We start from the raw sequence: 20,339 nt of genomic DNA on the forward strand, positions 1-20,339 counted from the left end.
GATTGATTACGCGTACCTACTGGCGGAGACCTCCAATCAGTAAAAGTAACACGAGCAAATAAGAGGCAAGATACAGTTGAAATATTTTATATAATTTTATATAGTATGAAATTATCGAATTTTATCTTGATTCGTATCTTTTATTTCTAAAAATTATCGATAAATACAGAAAGCATGCTTGCGAACATAGATAAAAATTTTGTAAATAAGAAAAAATATTAATGAGATAAATGTTGAAGTCAATATTTAATGGTACAAACCCTAAGCTCGCAACGTGTATAGTGACACTTTCAAACAAATTGTCATAACAGCAATTTCGTGCCGGCAATCGAGAAATTAGTATAATTATTAGTTTCAATAATTATATTTTCATTATGTTCATTAGATAATACGATAAACGAATTTAAAAATTGGGTATTTTTAGTTTATTAAAGATGGTAAGTCGAACGTTTTTCATTTGGCGGGTTAACCTCTGTTCCTTTTCATAATAAAATAACTTCTTTTTGATGTTTTTTACAGTTGTTTTATTCGTTTTTCAAATCCTTGATCGGAAAGGACGTAGTTGTAGAATTAAAAAATGATTTGAGGTAAGTTCATCAGAAGAAAAACTCTATTTTGTAATGTTTATAAGATCACCTAATAAAACTTTTGTATGTAGCATTTGTGGTACTTTGCACTCAGTAGATCAATACCTGAATATAAAGTTAACTGATATAAGTGTGACCGATCCAGATAAATATCCTCACATGGTTTGTAGTGCATATATTTATGATTTTATATGTTTAATAGTAAAGGAAATCGTAACAGAAAGTAAAAATATAATATCTTTCAGTTGTCTGTAAAAAACTGTTTTATTCGAGGATCAGTAGTACGTTATGTACAACTGCCAGGAGATGAAGTGGATACTCAGTTATTACAGGATGCTGCACGCAAAGAAGCAGCAGTTCAAGCAAGATAATTTGTGCCGTTATTAGATTTAAAAATGATTTATTTTTTACTATTAAAGCTAACAATTGTGTACAATGACATACAAACTTTGAATCTACAAGTGTGTAAATTGAGTTTATATGTAACATTAAAAAAAATTAGTTTCTGTTTGTAACAATTTTTTCAAATTATTTGTTATCATGTGTATTTCAAATAAAAAGAGAAAAAACTGTAAATCACACATAAAACTAATAAATTTGAAGATAATATAGTAAGTATATGTATATATAGTATATCTTTTTACAGCATTCATCCAAAATAACTCATATTGTTATATATTTATTCATCCTTTGTCCATTCCATTAATGATTTGTCATACCAGATATATTTACCCTTTATGTCTGTATTTTCTGGTAATAATGCAGCATATACAGGAGCCTCAGCACCTTCATCAGGCTTCAAAGTACCTTTATGACTAGTCATATCTGTGTCTACATAGCCGGGATGCACAGCATTCACTACGAGATCTTCTCTAGTATCTGAATTAAACATTCTTTGATGAATTCTAGCTAAAGCAGATACTCCGACTTTGCTTGCAACATAGGCAGAATCTGCCCATCCTTTCTCTAAGTGAGTGTTTGTCTTTGCAGCACTGAAAATATAATTAAAATTTAGGATACATCCCATGGAACAAAGTAGATTGTAAATTAGTATATTTTTGTAATTCAACATACTCAATAAATTCGTGCATAATATTGTCTAATTGTTCCTCTGTAAGATTTGGATCTGAAAATCTTTTCTTTAATGATTCACCAGGAATCCTTGATAAATGACCAGAAGAACTTGACACATGTACTACACGTGCATGTGGTTTCAATAATGGATAAAGTTTGCTGCATACTTTTCTTAAGCTAAAATAGTTTACTCTTAATGTCTCTTCAGCTTGCAGAGAAAAAGGTTCTGTAGCAGTTGTCTGTATATTTAATAAAATTTGTAGAGAATATCTTTTGGAAAAAAAAAGAAATAAGTAAATAAAGTTTTAATTACCTTAAATGCAATAGCAGCATTGTTAACTAATACATCCAATCCTTGATATGTTTTTTCTAAATAATCATGAAAAGTAGAAATACTACTTTCATCAGTAATATCAAGTTGATGAAATTTTGCGTTTAAACCTTGTTTTTCAAGTTCTTTAATAGCATTCTGTCCTCGAGTAACATCACGAGCTGTTAAATAAACAACTCCACCAAATTGTTTGCAAAGATGTTTTACAATAGCAAATCCAATGCCTTTATTCCCACCGGTTACCTAAACATTCGATTTATTAAGATATGTATGATGTGACTGTTACGATATCAAATGCAGTTTAAGCAATAAAACTATACAAAGTTTTTATAATATATATTTTATACTTACGACAGCTACACGTGTCATATTGGGTATTTTAAACCAATTTTCCTATATGCGTAAAATAGTAATTCGAGGAGGTTAAACGTAATACTCTGATAATATTACGTTACACTGGATTGAATGTACTATAGCAAATCATCAAACATTATATAGTTGTGAACAACCTTGACAAACAATGATAAACGCGACATAATGATTAGATTTGTTTATCAAATTTTTTCTTTTTTTTCCATTATAAACAATTCAACTATCAAATATCATATATGTTACAAAATGGTATTTTAAAAAGTACGGTATTTAACAAAGTTCACATATAATTTAAAATATTAAATAACAATTTATTACGAATAATACTACAGGATAGCTACTGTTAAATTACTACTTGTAATCTAGCAATTCTATATTGTCTTGTCTGAATATTTCTAACAAGAACAAAGGGATGTTTTTTATTGATCAGTTCAATTAATGAATTTAATGTTGCATATCCTAAACCTATACCTTTTGCTTTTGTAAAACAGAAATCACCCGTTGTAATATAACCCATAATCTCTCTATCACAAGAATTTCGTACTTTAACACAATCTGGAAGATACAACTGCGACATTTTTTGAGTTTGTTTGCATATGGCTTCACGACTTATTTCTAACAAATTCTTTAATTTATTTTCATAACTAAATCTTTGAAAATCTTTATTTAACATTTCACTTAATTTATTAGTCAATGTCTTTTTATGATGTATTCTTCGTCTCTTTAGCCGTTTTAAAAGAGCCAAATGATTCTTTCGCGATATTTTACGAATACTTTCATTTGGATCAACATTTAATTTTTCCACAGGACCTGACCAACTTCTATTGTTCTTAAACTTTTCTATATCTTCATTAGTTGGCATACATATTATTGCAAATCTTTTAGGACATCCTTTTTTCATAATATCTACTTTAACGCGAATTAAACAATTTCTGTCTTCAAATGCACTTTGCAGAGTAAGACTTGATACATGATTATTTGGTGTATTATATCTTCTTGCATTACTTTCTTGAACTAAGCTTTTTTGCAAGAAATTTAATAATTTACGATTTCTTAATACAAAAAAATCTTCTGTATCTGTCCATTCTCTCATTAAGATTTTCCATTCACAGAAAAAAGGACTAGAGATTCCGAATTTAACAAAGTTCACGCGCCTGTTCGGTGGATAATGAAAATACTTTTCTTTTAGCTCCAATTTGGTATTTAATGCTTCTCTTGTATATGCAGGTGTATCCGGATCATTAATATCTGGGGATTGCATATTCTCACATTCAAATAGTATAGATTTTGATTCTCTGAGTGCACCAACTCTTACACAACGAAATATACAAGCAAGCCAGAATGGCATTCCCCAATTAGATGGAAGAATAACATCTACTCCAGAGCCTAACCCTAAAATAACATATTTATCAATCTTGATTATCTTTATTGATAAGGAAGTTTTCCAATGTAATCGTTATTAATAAAAATTACCTGTTTTACCGATACCAGGTTTTTGAATCAACAATACTGGTATCTTTGCCATGATCTTTTCATTAAAATATTTGTCATTATCTAAACCAGGTACTAAGCATTGACTTCTTAGTTTATTAATTTCACTTGTTGTTGCACATGTCTTACTGACTTTCTCTCTTATTTTCTGTTCCCAAAGTGGACTAGAGTTTGCATTTGTAGGAGGTACTGACACCATTTCAATTGTCTGTGTTTCTCTTTGAGGTCTAGTTCTTTTATCTGGTAAATGGAATCTTGGATCCAAGACAGTAAAGCCAAAAACAATATTTGGTGGCAACTGACTAGGTGATTGTAACGTTTTTAACATTTGCCATAATTGTTCTTGAATTTTCAAAGACTCAATATTTTCTTGATTATCATAATACTCAATATGCCATAATTTATCAGAATTTTCATCTTCCTCGTAATCCATTTGATTATGATCTAATTGCATGGCATCCAATTTCAAATTAAGTATTTTATCAAATTTCGGCAACTGTAGAGCATTTGTTAAAACGCTAGTTGTCAATGGTCCGTAAAAACGAAATCGATTAAAAGTATTTTTATGAATATTCATTTTACAATTCTTTTCATTAATGTATAAGCAAGATTCCGTATTTTGATCACTCGTAGAAGTAGAATGTTCGTCGGTCAAGCGAAATTCAAAACTAGATATAATTTCCGCGAGGAAATCATCGAGGAAAGATGGATGTACCCAAATCCATATGGTTCTTAGATCAGATTGACTTGGTCTCCACAAAAAATGTACGTGACCGATTGGAAATTGAGGATAGCCATTCTTTTTAAAAAACATTACAGTTCCTTCTCGTGTGCCTGTTATAAAAATTTGTGCAGCAAATGTTAATTCGAGCGGATTACAATGGCTCTTTAAAGTTTCTTTCAAAATTTTCTCAAGACCATTAATTTCGATACATGTATAATATGAAATATCTTGCATCAAGCAGTATTTTGCCACCGCACGATAATTAGCCTTGAAACATTTATCATTTGCATAACTTGCGATTCTGTAGCCCCATTTGTCTATCATATGAAAACGTTTTGCATGCCAAATATGAGTTTCCAACCAAATTTTATTTCGTTGTCTTCGTTTATATTCAACGAGTAAATTACGAGATCGTCTGCGATATCTACGCGACTGTCTTTTTATTTTTGGCGGCAATCCGGATTTAGTCATTTGATTTAAATGTGCCTCCTGTAATCGGCGGGGTAGACGCTTAGCATTATGGGACATGACACGCCTGCGCATATATACCGGCAGTTTTTGAAATACAAGTTTCGTTTGTTGAGGATTTTCTGTAAATGCAATAATAAATAACGATTTAGATAACATTTTTCCCAATGTATTTAATACATATTTATATGTTGATAAGGAAATTTAAATTTACTAGAGTAGATTCGTGTATCGTTCAACATACCTATGGAATATGTCATTGCAGCAATTTCGCTAGCTCTCGCAGAAACAAGTTTCATAATGTGGACTTCATGTGGCAATCGTTGCGATCCACCCAAGAATTCATCGAATTGTTCTATTCCCGCCATCTCTTATATACGAGTGTTTAAATTTTTGTTTACACCAAAGTAACCTATACTTAAATTTATGAACAGTAGAACAGTAGAAGAATATTATAGGTTATAGTACTATAAATATCCTAGTGACAAGCACACGTAGTCATCAGACAAAAATAGTTTTGAAGTATACGAATTGTGATTTATTGTACATTGCTTGACACCACTTTAATATTCAGATACACGTGTAGTATCCATTTAAAGCATAGTTAAAAATACTTCAACTTGAACACAGAAACGCCGACGGAGCTTGAATTAGCCGAGAGTATTTTAATCCTGTGCCTATAGGGGGCATTCTTCGAGGTCAATAGGAATTGGACTTAAGGAAAACGAAATCGAAATAATTATTTATCAAAGCGTGTACGCAACACGCGTTAACCCTGTTACATTTGGAATGTTCGTTAACCAATAAGGAGTAGGTCGCCTGCAACGGTATATCAAACATCAAGAGTTTCATTGGTTCGAAGAATTCCATACCTACTGTACGGGACTATATCTAAAAGTAGTGGAAATCGAATACGTGGTGTACTATGTGAGAATTCATCGTTGGTCTACGATCTATAGTTTTGTTCCCGTCCAATGATGCTCAATCTGCCTACTATTTGCCAGTTAAATGTTCAGTGCGATCCTTCTGCTAATGTCAAGATCCGCGCCGTGAAATAGTCGCCATCTTTGCGACTGAGTCGCATCCCTGAATTTGGCCCGTTGCATGTTCCGCGCAGCTTTATGTAGCGTTAGAGAAAAGAGATCATTGAAAGTTAGTGTCAAAAGGGCAAAGCGGTTCCAGCGAGACCGGATATCGTTCGAGCTGTGCCGAGAAGTGTTAACCCGGCGCGAAAGTGGGCGGAACGCATGGGTCTTACGTCCATTTGGCCTCGCTACAGTTTATGATAGGGAAAATTTCGGCGTTTAATAAGTGACACACATCGAATCTGTGTTGACTGTTCCACGCAGTAATAATAATATTAACTCGTATAATTCGTTGGTTGAGCGTTTACCAGCATATGCCATTCTAGTGCGTGTTTGTTCGAACATAGTTTGGTGTAAGAAAAAAATGAGTTGTCAACGTAACGCTGGCAAGATTACAGTGCCGGACGAGTTGCGGGACGTCCTATTAGAGTTTACGATCAGCTATCTCTTGGAGCAACCAGTGGATATTATCGACTATGCCGTAGGTTTTTTCACGCAACTTCGGGAAAGTCGTCAAACTCAGTTGATTGAAGCCCCTGCGCAGACCGCCTCTTCTACGCCGGACGAGTCTGTCGAGGAAGGTAAGCCAGCGAATTTTCATTCGGGATGCGACTTCCCATCGCGTCGAGTATTCCTTCCGAACCCGTCCGATATACTTGTTCACAGAAAAACTTTCAGTGCGCGATATTGTTTGAATTTCGAAACTTAATCTCTACATTCGTCTTCGAAATTCGAACAGTGTGTTAGTGATTTTTACAGACTTTGTGCGAAAAATTTACATAAATATGTGCACATCGATGGAGACCGGTACGACTTTTCCCGCTTAATTCATCCCTTTTTCCCCGATGTGTTTATTCAATTTCGAAATTTAAGTTAATTTCAATTTGTTAATTAATTTCAATATTTTTCATACGTTTAATTCATTTTTATTTGTAAACTAATGCAAATCGTAAACGAAACGAAAGAAGAACACTTGTGACAGAAGATTGATATATTATAAAGTATAATTAAAGTATAATTAAAAAATTCTACATTTAAATCCTTTTCATTCTTTATAGAACCACCAATCGGAAGGTTCCAGAATAGGAGGAAGAGTGTCTTCGCGGAAGCCTACAACCCTGAAGATGACGAGGAAGACGATGGAATTAAGGTGCGTTTTCTCCTTTCCAATCTCACTCGTCCCATTCAACAAATCTTGATTGATTTCAGTGACATTTCATTCTCATTCTCTATATACATCTCTCTGTACTTTTGGTCACGTTACGCAAGGAACCATATTGTCGATATATTAGTCCCGAACGAAAGCTACATGTTCAATCGATGATCGATTGATATTAATCGAACTATACGACTGGAAAATCAACCACGATAAAGAGAACTATTCTTTAGGAGAATTTTAACTATCTTTGAGTTAAATGTATCGAGTTGAGTTGAAGGGACTAAAAAATAAACCCTTTATTACGGTACATTGGAACGCGACAAGGATAGGGTTAACGTGTTTCACATATACAATATACATGCATACAAAGAATACATACATCTACATGTACACGTGTACCGAGTGTATAAAAGCTAAATATGGATGCTTTATGACTCGTTCGGATAATAACACACAGTCGATCGCTTCGAAAGAAACTGCACGCGGTTCCCAGAAGATTCGCTACCGCTATGGAGCCTGAGTTTCGACTATCTGACACGTCGTTCGACGTGAATCACGCGAAACATTGAGAGCAGAAAATGTCTTCTTTTTCTTTTTATCGAAACACGAGCGTATTCAAGCTGTGCGGGTGACGAAACGGGATGATTTACTTTGCTCGACGATGCGAACGATGTACCTTTGTGACGTCAGAGCGCGTGTTCGATAACCTGCTACCGACGTGACTTACATATGTATGATATATATACGTGTACACGTGAGCGTGTTCGTGAATGAGAAAGAGTGAGAAGGAGCGAGAGCCTGAGAAAGAAAGAGGACACATGGGGAAGGTTCGTCAGATCAGGATCGTACTGCTCGAAAGCGTTTCAAAAGGCTGCACCGATCTCGATTATTATCGGTAACTTGAGCTACTTAAACCGATTGGAAAATCTTTGGGGATATACTGGGTGGACCGGTCGAAGTATCTAATTGTCTTATTACGGAGGAATACAAAGTTGAATAGCTTTCACACGATAAATAAGATGCGGAGATCAATTTCTCCATGAATCGTTTATATTAAACCGATCAAGGCTATCGATATTTTTTCAAGCGTAACCACATGCCCTTTTTGACGTAGATGCATACATGTTTTATTGTTGAGCCAGTTGATTAAAACAAGGCAAATCGATATCTGGGAGAGGTAGCCGGAGCTTGATCGCTTCTCGTGTGAAGCGTTGATACGATGCTCGAAATAATTGGACGGTCATCTTTTCAAATGACTTGATCTCCGAGTATGCTATCCCATATTTTACGGCCTTGTACTTGATATGGGAGCGCTGTTTGATCCTTAACAATTGCACGTATATGTTATACAAATAGGTTTAATAGCTATATGACAAATACCGATAGCCTTGCTTGTTCTAAAAAAGAATGATTCCAAGTATCTTCTAATTTTAACATCAAAGGAGATAATTAGATGTTTCGTTTTTAATGAATCACTTCACAGCATCGTATGACGGTGAATGTAATATATAACTCGGGTAGTCGAGTAATCGATGGGCAAACTGGTAGGGCGGTCTGTCTTGAAAATACGATTTTCAGCGAAATTTTCAATTTCCTCCTCCGTTCGTCTTAATCGGAGCAATTAGATAATGTCATCTCTGACGCATGGAGTCCTCGCCACCGAGTTTCGAGTTCGCCGTTTCGTTTTATGCAAAAGTTTCAATTCAACGTTCAGCGACATTGAAAACTAGACTGTTCCACTGGGAAAGATGTTTATTGCGCGCATACGGACAGGATTTAAACAATGCGCGATTAAGATGTAGATGAATCAATTAAGAAAAAAAGAGAGGCATGCTCTTTCCTAAAATGAGGATTGTAACTTCGGTCAGTGAAAAAGCTTTACCATTATGTTGGCAGCAGGTGTAGGAGCAAAGTATTGGACAGATTGATAATCGAATTACGATATCGGTTTGAAGAAGATGGTTTTTTTAACTCAGTTATAAAACCGTGAATAAGAACAATGTCAGATCGACTGTTTCTTGTGAAACTAACCAGAGTTGAATGCAAAGGTCAGATAATATGAAACGGAATACAGCTTAGATCTGTTTATCCTCGTGTTGGGTTTCTAAAAAAAGCAGGTCGGGATTCGAAACAGCTGCACGGTAGTGTCCTATGGATGGTATAGCTCAATGTATCAATCCCTCTATGAGAATCGATTATTTGAAAAAAAGATAAACCACAATTGATTATCACCATGAAATTTAGAGTTCTTGGGGCTTTTACTATTTTCCAACGCTACCGGTATCGGCCGCTGGTGAACCAAACGTAAGATCATAAAAGAGTTCGATTTTTCTTCTTTTTTTTTTTTAAACTTACCGTACTGTGCAATCTACCCACGCGTATCTAATGGGAAACCCTTTCTTTTTATAACGGACACAGTATATTCAGACCTAGCGTTATCGATCGATCACGCTGCAATTAATTTATAATATTGATACGTGCCGCGGGATGATCGCAATTCCTTGACCATTAACAGTTTGAAGAATTCACAGATTTAAATATTCGATGAAATCCAATGCAATTCAAGTTATGTATTTTACAACAGTGACAGAACAGCTCGTAATCCGTTAATTGTCGAACAAACTGTAATTAAGATTACAGGTCACAAGATCTGCGACATGCTAATGGAAAATAAAATCGTTATTAGATCAGAATTGCTTTTGTTCATGATATCATCCGTGCGATTCATTGATTGCAGATGGTGCATCCGAAGAGCGACGAGCAGCGGCAGAGGCTCGGTGACAGCGTAAAACATATTCTCCTGTTTCGGGCTCTAGACGAGGTAAGTTAAACATAGTACACGTACACTCTCTAGCCTGCGCGTAATTGAAACAGGGATACGGAGCAGCGAGGGCTCGCGCCAACTCGTGGAAATGCCAATGAGTACGTGTAATCTGCTTAACTGGGATGCAGACTCTCGGCAACGTATTACTTTAAAGAGAGAAACAGCCGAATAACTTGATTAGCGTACAAATATAAATTTCTAACGACGAAGAGAATGCTCGCAGCTCTTATTCTGCTGGTTTTAATTTTACTTGCAGATCGTTCAATTCATTAATAGGCGTAGAATCTCGGAAATTATGAAAGAATAACGAAGTATAGCTAGCTTTCTGCCACGGAGTTTAGGGTGTCTAAGATGATTAATGTATTAATATATTCAAGGTGTTCACTATTGTTAATTTAATCCTAAAAACTGCAGTAGTATAGTCAAAAAGTGAGGATAAGAAAAAAATGTGTTATGTAGTGTTTTACTTTATTACAAAGCTATAAACATCCATTTTTGGATTGTAGAATACGGCAAATCGACTATGTATACTTTATGTGTATTTACATATGTGTTCCACGTCTTGGCAGGATTCATTGTCGACCGTTTGAAATGCTTTAATTCCTATTTCAGAACGTTGATCTTTTAGGTAGACACAGCAGGAAGTTTCTTGAGAATTGAATTATTAATTCGTTGTACTAATTCTTCACCTATAGTAGTTGATTTTCTGTACTGTGAACTTACTGTTGTACTGTTATATTGTCATTCTGTGCCTTTTTTCTCATTTTCATTAAACAATCGCGCTTCCGAAATTTTCCAGAAAAAGTAAAAAAAAAAGAAAAATCCTATTTTATCCATAATATAATCTTCGTTTGTCGCTTTAAAGTTATTTTCCCAATTACATAAGATACTGTACGTGATCACCTTACGTATATCCATATCTGTACACCATCTGACTGGAAATGTGACAATTATGGTCATTGTTCTCGAATATTAGAAAACAGCAAACGTTTCTAGTCATGAAATATTTACGACACGCGTGTACGCACATGCGTTGCATGAATTTCTTGCAGGAACAAATGGCTGACGTACTGGACGCGATGTTTGAGAAGAGCGTGCAGCCTGGAGAATTTATTATCCGACAAGGTGACGATGGTGACAACTTCTACGTCATCGAGAGGTAAAATATGTTCTTCTGCTCTTCATTCGCAAACTCTAAGAAACCGGATGGAACCGGTTGTAGAAGATGGACTATCCAATTGTTGTACCTCTTTCAGAGGAAAGTTCGAAGTGTACGTGAAAGATCAGCAGTCGGGGGTGGAATCTATGATACATACGTACGATAATCGTGGTGCTTTTGGTGAGCTCGCGCTCCTTTACAATATGCCGAGGGCGGCCAGTATCAAGGCCATCACGCCTGGTACACTATGGGCAATGGATAGACAAACTTTCCGGCGTATTTTATTGAAATCCGCCTACAAAAAGCGCAAGATGTACGAAGACCTCATCAACAAGGTTCCGATGCTTAAACATCTCGAGGCAAGTTTTATGGAATTTGTACCGGAAGATATCGCGGTGAACATAAATAGAGGATTTTACTTGGAAGCGATATTGCTTCATCGCTTATTGTAGTTTAACAGATTGAGCATACTATATGCAAGTTAGGTGCTTGTTTAAGGAAACGGTCAGACGATATTTCAGGATATTCTATTTGATTGATGATAACAGCTGACCATTTGCAATTACATCTCTAATATATTATTGAATTTTGGATGAAGCGCAAGGGACTTCGATTGCCAAGAAACGTTCGGCTAGAATTAAAGTTGTTAACATTTATTTTGTACTTCATTGTTTCATAACGAGCTAATTTAGTATTAATTTTGGTATAATGCAATTGCACACGTAGTTACGCCTATAGAATAATAGAGACGGTAATAGCTGAGTAATATTAGCGTCCCAATTTGATTCTCTTCAGCCATATGAGCGTATGAACCTGGCGGATGCTCTAGTACCAAAACAGTATTCAGATGGCGAGCAGATCATCAAACAGGGCGACACAGCTGATGGAATGTATTTTGTCGAGGACGGCGTCGTCAGGATCACCATAATAGGAGATCATGGCCGCGAAATCGAGGTACGACAGCTTGTTGATTTTCATTTTCCAACGTGTCACATAATTGCAATAATCATTGACATACATAGCTCGGTACAGTATAAGGTTGATACCATAGTTACCTAGGAAACTAGTGCACTAATTACGTTGTCAATTGTATGGATGTCATTTGGTATTCTGTTTGATACTATAGATTAATAGAGTTCCCGCTGGTGGGTACTTAGGCGAGTTGGCGCTGGTAACACATAAACCTCGCGCTGCTTCGGCCTACGCTGTGGGCGACGTAAAGCTGGCCTGTAAGTTCTCTTTTCACATCCTTCTGATACGGTCCATTAGGTTACTATGCGCTAATGCATCTATTTATGTATCTACCATTATACATATGAATAAGTGATCATTAAACTATTGCTGCGTATATGTACATGCGATCCAGTTCGAGGAAGAGTACAATCATAAATTGCGTATTTTTTTTTATACGACTTTTTCAGTTTTGGACGTTGAAGCTTTCGAACGCTTACTTGGGCCTTGCATGGAACTTATGAAGCGTAATATCGACGATTACGAAGATCAACTAGTCAAAATCTTTGGCAGCAAAGCTAACATTTCCGATATCCGATGAACTGTTCGCGAGCAGTGATACGTTGCACTGCTGTACTAAAGATCCGACACTTTCGTACAGTAATGTAAAATGAGCACAAACTTGTACCACCCACTTTATGAATCTCATCCGCGTATTTTCAAGTATCATCTCGAGTCGACTTTCGTAATGACTGTTCACTTAGACGTATACCAGTAAGAAACGTCGTTAATAGTTACCAAGTTTGTACCTATGACACACAGTGAAGAGATAACAAAAACGCAAAGAAAAACAAAAGAAAAGGAAACTAGACATTTCGACTGGTTCGTATCTGCATCATACTACCGAAGTAAATTTTCTAAGACTGCATCAGATCAAGAAGTATTAGCCTATCTTGTCATGTGCTCGAAACGTTTACAAGATAGAAGTCTGGATACTAAATGAGATTTTCATTGAATTGTCTGCAAAAAGAAAGAAAGAGAAGCGAAGAAATACTCGGAGTGATGCAACGTATCGACAGACTCACAGAGTTCTTAAATGATGTACCTTTATGCCATTCTTTATTCTTGTACTTGACAATTTAAGAGCTGTATTCCATTTTACTGAAAATGTCAAGAATCAATGAATTAAATTATTTCGTATATTTCGATGATTCATCGAAGGAGATGAAGATACTTTTAGGGTATCATACATTATACCTTCACAACGTAGAAGAATTCTTATTGATACAGCTTATTGTGGAAATACTAGCTTAGTTATCAAATTAATAGACAATGATATAGACATGCGTGACATGCGTAAACATCCTAATCGTCAGTGTGTTTTTAACACGATGGTGATGATAAATCATAGCTAAAACGCTATGTTAGAAGAAATAAAAATGTAAGAAGGCAAAGAGCATAACAGGCAAGTTAGAACAATTACTAGTACCTACACGATTTTTAAACGCAAACCAACAATTATCTGATATAAGAACACGTGGCATTTATGTTCATCTTTAGAAAGGGGAGGGCTGGGAATGTAAAAGAAATATCATTTTAAAATATCGTTAGATATTTCATCTAACAATACCTGAATAGAAACTATTTCTCTCTTTCTTCTTCCCTATATATTTAATAGAACGATTTTCCTAATTCTCATGTTCCTAATTTTATGGTTTGCTCTTTGCATTAATAAAAAGGTATTGCAAGATAAACATATATTCGCATAGCGCACAATAAAGCATCGTTTATTTAATTGTTTACATACATATACGCGCACAGCAGATAGCGTTTGATCTTTGTTGTTCTATCTGCATATATTTATACTTGTTATTGCTTACGACCGTTTGTTACAAATTGAAATAGAACACTTGCTGTAGCGCACATAATCAGTATATTGTACGAGAAACGATACATTTTTCGATCAATAATATAGTCAATCGCATTGATACAACATCCATGGTTACATCATTTCACGAGTTAGTTATTTTCAAATATTCACGCCACGTTTTGACATGAGAGAACATTAAAGGAATAGATATTTCTTATTGCAGACTTGAATGCACAGCCATTATTTTTTAGGAGATTATTTAATTACATTATTAAGTGTTTAGATTTGCAAAGATCAACGTTCAATTATTCTTCAGTTTTTAATATTTTATGGTGTTACTGTGAAAAAGATGGCTGAGCAGTGTGGTCTCAAATCATGTTCATGTGTGTCTTATCGGTGAATCCTGGTAACAAAAATCGACCAAAAGAAACCTATAAACCTATTTTTGTTACACGTGTATGATACACGTTATACATGTATGATATACGTCTAGCATCGTGATAAAAGAAAAAAAAAAGGAAAAAAAAGAACAGTTTGAACTAATTTGAACGTTGTGCGAACAAGTGCGTATGCTAGTCACTTTTTAACGGCCGTCTATTCGTCGTATTTTCTCCTCGGCGAATCGAGAGAAAAGAAAACGGTCAAACGTTTTATTACTACGAAACAAGAACAACTATATATTCACTGTACGACTGAAACTCAGAAGCGACAAGCTTTTTAAATAATATCACAATCACGGAGGAGAAAGGAAGAGGAGACTAGTAATGTGAGAACGGAAGAAAAATAATGTAGCAATAGAAATTGCTAGCGAAATGTTGTGTTATTAATTTTTATTTTCGAATTTTTCTATTCTCGTTAAGTTTGCTCGTTTTTATCGAATCTCTAAGTTTTTACAAAGCGAACGACGAAATAGAAGAAGAAGAAGCAGTGTTCTGGTCTGAATTCCCGTTATTCGTGCCATTGTATTCAGTTGCTTTCGAGAATTCAGCAGCGATGCTTCAGCCGTGGTTCTTAGTCTTCCACCGTGTCTCCAGGCTGTGATATTATTTTCGACGGAGTATTTCAGACAGATGCCTCTTATTACTACTGCTTCCAACAACAAAAGAAAAAGGACAAAAATTACAAAAAAATTAAAAGAAGTAAAGAAAGAATAGGAATCTAGAATCTATCAGAATCAAGGAATTTCCGAACTATATCGAATCGAACTTTATTGACTGTTGGTTGCATCGTTAAAATGAGTGAATCAAAAGTTCCAATCGATGCGAGTCGTGACTCGATCGTTTATGTCGAAACAAAGGAAAATCGGGCAATTAAAAACGAGAAAAGAAGAGATATATACATACATACACGACACATAGGTATATAAATATAAATATAAATAGATAAATAGGTGTATGTATATTTATATATATTTATATTTATATATATATATTTAATATAGTGGAAGACTATTCTCGCACACCGAATTGAAAAGTATATTTAGACGGAGTACTTATCTGTGCGGAGCCAACATTCGGATAAATTAAATGTAAACGCTTAAGTAGAGTCGACCCAATTTAAATTTACTGTATGTATCTAACAGTGTGGTCTCTCTCTCTCTCCTACGTGTTGCGTGTTGCCCTTTCGTGTGTGTGACGACCGAGCCAGTAAATTTTTATTCCTTGATTAGCATGAACTGTTATCGTCAGTTTTTTTCGTCTGTGCGATTGTATGTTTCGTGTCATCGTTACTGAAAGTAATTGCGTCGTATAAAAAGAGAAAAAAAACATAACTAACAACCCGTAATTAAGTGCGCTGCGAATGAATCTCACTTGTAATTCTAATACACGTTACTTTACTGTGCCACACAGGGTTCCTTTCCTCGGTTGCTTCCGGAACAGAGAAACATTCGATCGTGCGTGAATTTGACGCGTGCCAGGTTACTTCAAATTGGCACGATCTCGTTCGTTCATCGCCAGTCTAGTCCAAAGCGTTTAAAAGAGAATATTCCCTGAATAATTGAGCGTACCAAGCTAGGTAATGGGTTATTCTACTGATCGCATACCTTCGAAGCGTTGACAATACTGTTCTCATAAAAATACAAAGTGCACCATCAATGATATTGCAACGGTTTGGCAATAGTATAATCTATCTGTTTTACAAAAAAAGAGAATCGCTTGGTCTTTGTCGTAATTAGTTATTTAATCATGATGAAATGTCAACGCGTTAAGCGTATGTATCGGCATAATCCTGTTCACCGTGTACGATTTCCGTTTTTCATGCATACTACTATCGACGGCCGTTCTAGAAAAGCTCATACTGTTACGCGTTGGCATGCGTGACGCTTACCTAAGCGTAACAGTCTCTTAGCATCGGACCAAATATCTTTAAACAAGAGGAAAAGAAACCGGAGCAATGGAGCTTGTGCGACTATTTTCTTCGCGCTTTCCTCTCTATTTCTGTCTCACGTTATTTCTAATTGTGTGGTATCTAAGGGAAAAGATAGTGCGCTGAGCTATAAATAGGCTATTGTAAATGTATTTAAAGTACACGACCGTATGTCTAAACTAATAACTAAAAAAAAATCGTAAAGATATTCGTCGTCTCACTGTCCCCATGTGTAAAGTAGCCATCGATAAAAAATCTTGCCCTCGATGCTACTCCCATTACTAAGCGATACTTGTTCTAACAACTTGCAGCAACTTTGTATGAAGATGTGTATATGTAGCTTAACATTATGTTAAAGAAGGCATCGGAAGGGGCAAAAGTGCCGAGGGTTAATGAAATCATCCTCTTCGTACTTTTGACGAGTTCAATCAAAGCAATACGAGTAATGCAGCTCGATTGCGTATCGACAATCGTCCGATATCATCGCATGAAAGTCTCACAATATATAAACTGTCCATACATCTCTCCGTCATTTATCGGTCGTCTCTTGATTATCATTATTATTATCATTATCATTACTATTATTATTATTATTATTATTATTATTGTTATTATCATTGAACATGTATTTCCTGTGGTACAATCGTTTCCTCGTTAAACGGGCGTGTCGTAATACTATCATGATGCGATCGCACCGTTCAAATATCACATTCTTTGCTTAATCTGACAGCGATGATGTGACGTGACGTATTATGGGATTGATGTTGTAAACCAATTGTATAAATCGCATGCAGGCCAGCGAAATTTAATCGTGATATATTTCATATTGAAACTAGAACGTTGCGGAAGAGTTATCCCTGATTTTTTCGTATGTTAATATCCTGTCTTGTTAGATCTTTCGATTGTACAAGCATACGCCACGCAAAAAATGTTCTACTCGTCTAATGAATGTTTAATGGATATACATATACATTTATATATATATATATATATATTATATATATATATATATATGTAATATAATATAATAATATTATATATGTATATATATATATATATGTAATTTTCCGAATGTTGAACGATATTCGGCGTTCTGTGAAGAAAAATACGGAACGGGTAAAATTGATCAGCGTTATCCTTCTAATTTCATTCGTCTGAACAATTACTATACTAGTAAACATGGAAAGGACGTTGGAACAAAAGAAACGCGCAATGATCAATGTGAAATTGGCAGAATAAGAGGAAGACTGGCTTAGATACGTAGTTTTTATTTAACTTGTAAAGCGACTGTTCCGATTTCGCGACATCTATTAACTTGTGAAGCGACTGTGTGACTGAAACGTGACAGTTCGTTGATCGTTCTGTTATTGGAATTACGTTACGCATCTACAGAGAAAAGAGAGCATCTTAAGATAAATCAAGAAACGCTATATTATGATCCTCGATGACATGCTAAACATTAAGCTGAATTATTGTAATCCTATCAGGGTATTGTATGTCAAAGACGTGGACGCATTAGAACAAGAGAGACACTATGAATTGCGGAAATCCTCGAGGAACCGTCGGGTTCATCAACGGATGGCTCAATAACACTGAACGATTTGAAAATACACGAAGATGCTGCTAGTTTGAATTACATCATTCCGAGCGGTTTCGAGTATACTTAACAATAGTTGATCGAGCTTCTTCTGCCTAGGATCGTAATTCGTTTTCCTCATTTTATGCGTTTGCAAAAAAAATTTATCAAACATCTGTTATGCGTTTCGTTCGCGAAAGGAATTGCAGTTTCAAGCAAAGAAAAATTTTGTAATATTCTAAAGACAGATGCTATATAGGATGTCCCAGGTTTTTTCAGCTTTATGAATTTTATTGTCAGTTTTATGAGTAAAAATAATAGTTCATTAACTGGTTTAATGTTAGATATAATGATTAAATGAGCATGATGAATAAAGTCGAGGAAAACTAGTTCTTTGGCCCATGATCAACAAATATCACGTCACTAGTTCTTTACCTGTGAACGTTGCATTCGTAATGTATCCGTAATGTAATAAATTTAAGTTCTCATGTATTTTTATAAAAACAGGTAACATTTTAAAATGAAATTAAACGAAAAATCAATTCATTGTTATATCGTATTTTTGTTATAACTTTTTAATCAAATTATTGTTATTTTTACTCATACAATATGCTTGAACCATTCGGCGGAGAAAAATCCGGGACACTGCATAATTTTAGTAATGTTATTATATATATTTAAAAAATATCGAGTATTGTTTGTAATGTTGCAATTGTGTATTGATTGCGTGTCCATCCAAGTATAGAGCCGTAGTTTCGTGATCGCGAGACACACTCTTCTGTCCTCAGTCCTCAGTTATATTTCATGCTGCTCAAGCCGCATCGTTTTCGCACGATTTCGAAGCGAGCTGGTAATATCGCTTCGGTGCACGGTCCACGAGATGATGTGTACGTTTTAAGCTGGATCTAGATTTTATACACGTATACGCTTGCGTAAGAAGGTCCCAGGTTATAGGGGGGAAAAAAACGAAAACAAAGCAAAAAAAGGGAAAAGGCAGAAAAGTGCGTTGTAATCTATATAAAGAGGCGGGGAGGAGAAAAAAAGGGAATAGTAATTATTATAACGTACTTAACGGTTTTTGTTTCACGATGTGTTGTAGCGTAATACAAACGTGCACATACGTATTAATATACATATAGATATATTATATACACAGAATTATATATTAGATATGTCAATATACATATATGTTAAGACTCGTATCCAGCTGGTCTGATCGGGTATTACTTTAACAATTTAATTAATTGCGTTAACCTGGCAGCGATGCGATTGCGAGTAACACATTGAAAGAGGTGCGTGCAATCACATAGTTCAATTGTATAGCGTATCTACTTGTCGTTTCGATAACAGATTCGATGATCTGTAGTTCATCGGCAATGAAAGTAAAATGGAGTACTGGTTAATACTTCTGTTATTCAATTCATAGAGATAATTATATACGTTCACAGCACGATCGAAAAATTGAGGGTAAATTACCATCATTTGTATATCAAACGATTACCAAGGAGATTGGCGTACGAAATCTCTTTAAGTTAACTTTAATTTATTGTATGTTTCATAAAGTATTGATATACGAAAGAATACAAGCTTAATCAACTATTCTACCCGTTTATTCATAATGTATCATATTAGTTTAACCGAGAGATACACAACACACACGAGCACCGGCACACGCAATTCAATTCAGCATTTGCAAGTGGTGTACCAATTCACGGATTTCTTAGTGTCAAGTCAACATATACTATCATTTACCGTTTGTTGTTTTGAGCTACCACTTTTTTGAAACGTCATCAGATACATACAGTGGAGAACTTTGTGGTGTGCTTATGCATATTCGATTAAATAATAACGTTCTTTTACAGCATCACTGCCGGATTAAGTAGCGGTGTTACTATCTTTTTAATAAATGTACCTAATTTAACATTATGGGTTCGGGTACAAAAGTATTGTCTAAACATATTGATTTTTAGTTGACCGTACAAATTTGTTGCAATAGTCACTTTTCGGATATCTTGCTCTCAGATACTTACTCGATGCTCACAATGGTACATACATGCTGGTATATAATATTACCGCTACTATTGTGACTAATCGTTTACTTACCTGTTTATTTAATTAAAAGGCATTTGTATTTAGGAGCAAGATATATTAAATTACACTGTACTATGTGTTGATAGTATGATAGTATAATAAAAATAATATATAATAAATGAGTGGACCTCTATACATTGTATTAACCTTGAAGTCCTGAGCCTTGAGCTGTTATAAGAAAACTTGATATGAAGCTTCCTTGAACACATA

The 20,339-nt window shown here is 35.1% G+C and overlaps 4 protein-coding genes across 6 annotated transcripts; 2 read left to right on the plus strand and 2 right to left on the minus strand.

Annotated features, from left to right (window-relative positions):
* The first annotated feature begins 67 nt into the window (after nt 1-67).
* Nucleotides 68-1,102, plus strand: LOC122571528 (U6 snRNA-associated Sm-like protein LSm2). Its single transcript, XM_043735388.1, has 4 exons — nt 68-437; nt 520-587; nt 659-749; nt 833-1,102. Exons 1-4 carry the CDS (start codon nt 435-437, stop codon nt 956-958), a joined length of 288 nt encoding a protein of 95 aa, XP_043591323.1. The 5' UTR covers nt 68-434; the 3' UTR covers nt 959-1,102.
* LOC122571527 (carbonyl reductase [NADPH] 1-like) lies at nt 971-2,461 on the minus strand. Its single transcript, XM_043735386.1, has 4 exons — nt 2,344-2,461; nt 1,975-2,235; nt 1,662-1,900; nt 971-1,579 (listed from the first exon to the last, which is right to left on the minus strand). Exons 1-4 carry the CDS (start codon nt 2,359-2,361, stop codon nt 1,267-1,269), a joined length of 831 nt encoding a protein of 276 aa, XP_043591321.1. The 5' UTR covers nt 2,362-2,461; the 3' UTR covers nt 971-1,266.
* On the minus strand, nt 2,380-5,746 carry LOC122571521 (ribonucleases P/MRP protein subunit POP1). 2 transcript variants are annotated; one of them, XM_043735374.1, is made up of 4 exons: nt 5,292-5,746; nt 3,838-5,169; nt 2,836-3,756; nt 2,380-2,501 (listed from the first exon to the last, which is right to left on the minus strand). In XM_043735374.1, exons 1-4 carry the CDS (start codon nt 5,413-5,415, stop codon nt 2,476-2,478), a joined length of 2,403 nt encoding a protein of 800 aa, XP_043591309.1. In that variant the 5' UTR covers nt 5,416-5,746; the 3' UTR covers nt 2,380-2,475. The 2 variants fall into 2 exon arrangements, with proteins under 2 accessions (XP_043591309.1, XP_043591308.1); XM_043735373.1 differs by lacking the exon at nt 2,380-2,501 and having other exon boundaries at nt 2,704-3,756.
* Nucleotides 5,747-6,052: 306 nt separating this feature from the next.
* Nucleotides 6,053-20,251, plus strand: LOC122571524 (cAMP-dependent protein kinase type II regulatory subunit). 2 transcript variants are annotated; one of them, XM_043735381.1, is made up of 8 exons: nt 6,053-6,713; nt 7,191-7,282; nt 10,029-10,112; nt 11,168-11,274; nt 11,372-11,633; nt 12,070-12,228; nt 12,401-12,503; nt 12,696-20,251. In XM_043735381.1, the coding sequence occupies exons 1-8, from the start codon at nt 6,497-6,499 to the stop codon at nt 12,824-12,826; spliced, it is 1,155 nt and encodes a 384-aa protein (XP_043591316.1). In that variant the 5' UTR covers nt 6,053-6,496; the 3' UTR covers nt 12,827-20,251. The 2 variants fall into 2 exon arrangements, with proteins under 2 accessions (XP_043591316.1, XP_043591317.1); XM_043735382.1 differs by lacking the exon at nt 6,053-6,713 and adding an exon at nt 6,728-6,939.
* The last annotated feature ends 88 nt before the right edge of the window (nt 20,252-20,339 follow it).

This window comes from Bombus pyrosoma, linkage group LG10, assembly GCF_014825855.1.
Source record: "Bombus pyrosoma isolate SC7728 linkage group LG10, ASM1482585v1, whole genome shotgun sequence".
In the NCBI taxonomy this organism is placed as follows: Eukaryota; Metazoa; Arthropoda; class Insecta; order Hymenoptera; family Apidae; genus Bombus; species Bombus pyrosoma.

Coding starts and splice junctions, on each gene's coding strand:
- LOC122571528 (XM_043735388.1), top strand. Junction 588..658: donor GAATTAAAAAATGATTTGAG/GTAAGTTCATCA, acceptor TTTTGTATGTAG/CATTTGTGGTACTTTGCACT. Junction 750..832: donor CAGATAAATATCCTCACATG/GTTTGTAGTGCA, acceptor AATATCTTTCAG/TTGTCTGTAAAAAACTGTTT.
- LOC122571524 (XM_043735381.1), top strand. CDS start 6,497: ATGAGTTGTCAACGTAACGCTGGCAAGATTACAGTGCCGGACGAGTTG. Junction 6,714..7,190: donor GGACGAGTCTGTCGAGGAAG/GTAAGCCAGCGA, acceptor CATTCTTTATAG/AACCACCAATCGGAAGGTTC. Junction 10,113..11,167: donor TGTTTCGGGCTCTAGACGAG/GTAAGTTAAACA, acceptor AATTTCTTGCAG/GAACAAATGGCTGACGTACT.
- LOC122571521 (XM_043735373.1), bottom strand. CDS start 5,415: ATGGCGGGAATAGAACAATTCGATGAATTCTTGGGTGGATCGCAACGA. Junction 5,170..5,291: donor TGCAATGACATATTCCATAG/GTATGTTGAACG, acceptor TTGCATTTACAG/AAAATCCTCAACAAACGAAA. Junction 3,757..3,837: donor ACCTGGTATCGGTAAAACAG/GTAATTTTTATT, acceptor ATGTTATTTTAG/GGTTAGGCTCTGGAGTAGAT.
- LOC122571527 (XM_043735386.1), bottom strand. Junction 1,901..1,974: donor ATGCTGCTATTGCATTTAAG/GTAATTAAAACT, acceptor TTAAATATACAG/ACAACTGCTACAGAACCTTT. Junction 1,580..1,661: donor ATTATGCACGAATTTATTGA/GTATGTTGAATT, acceptor TTATATTTTCAG/TGCTGCAAAGACAAACACTC.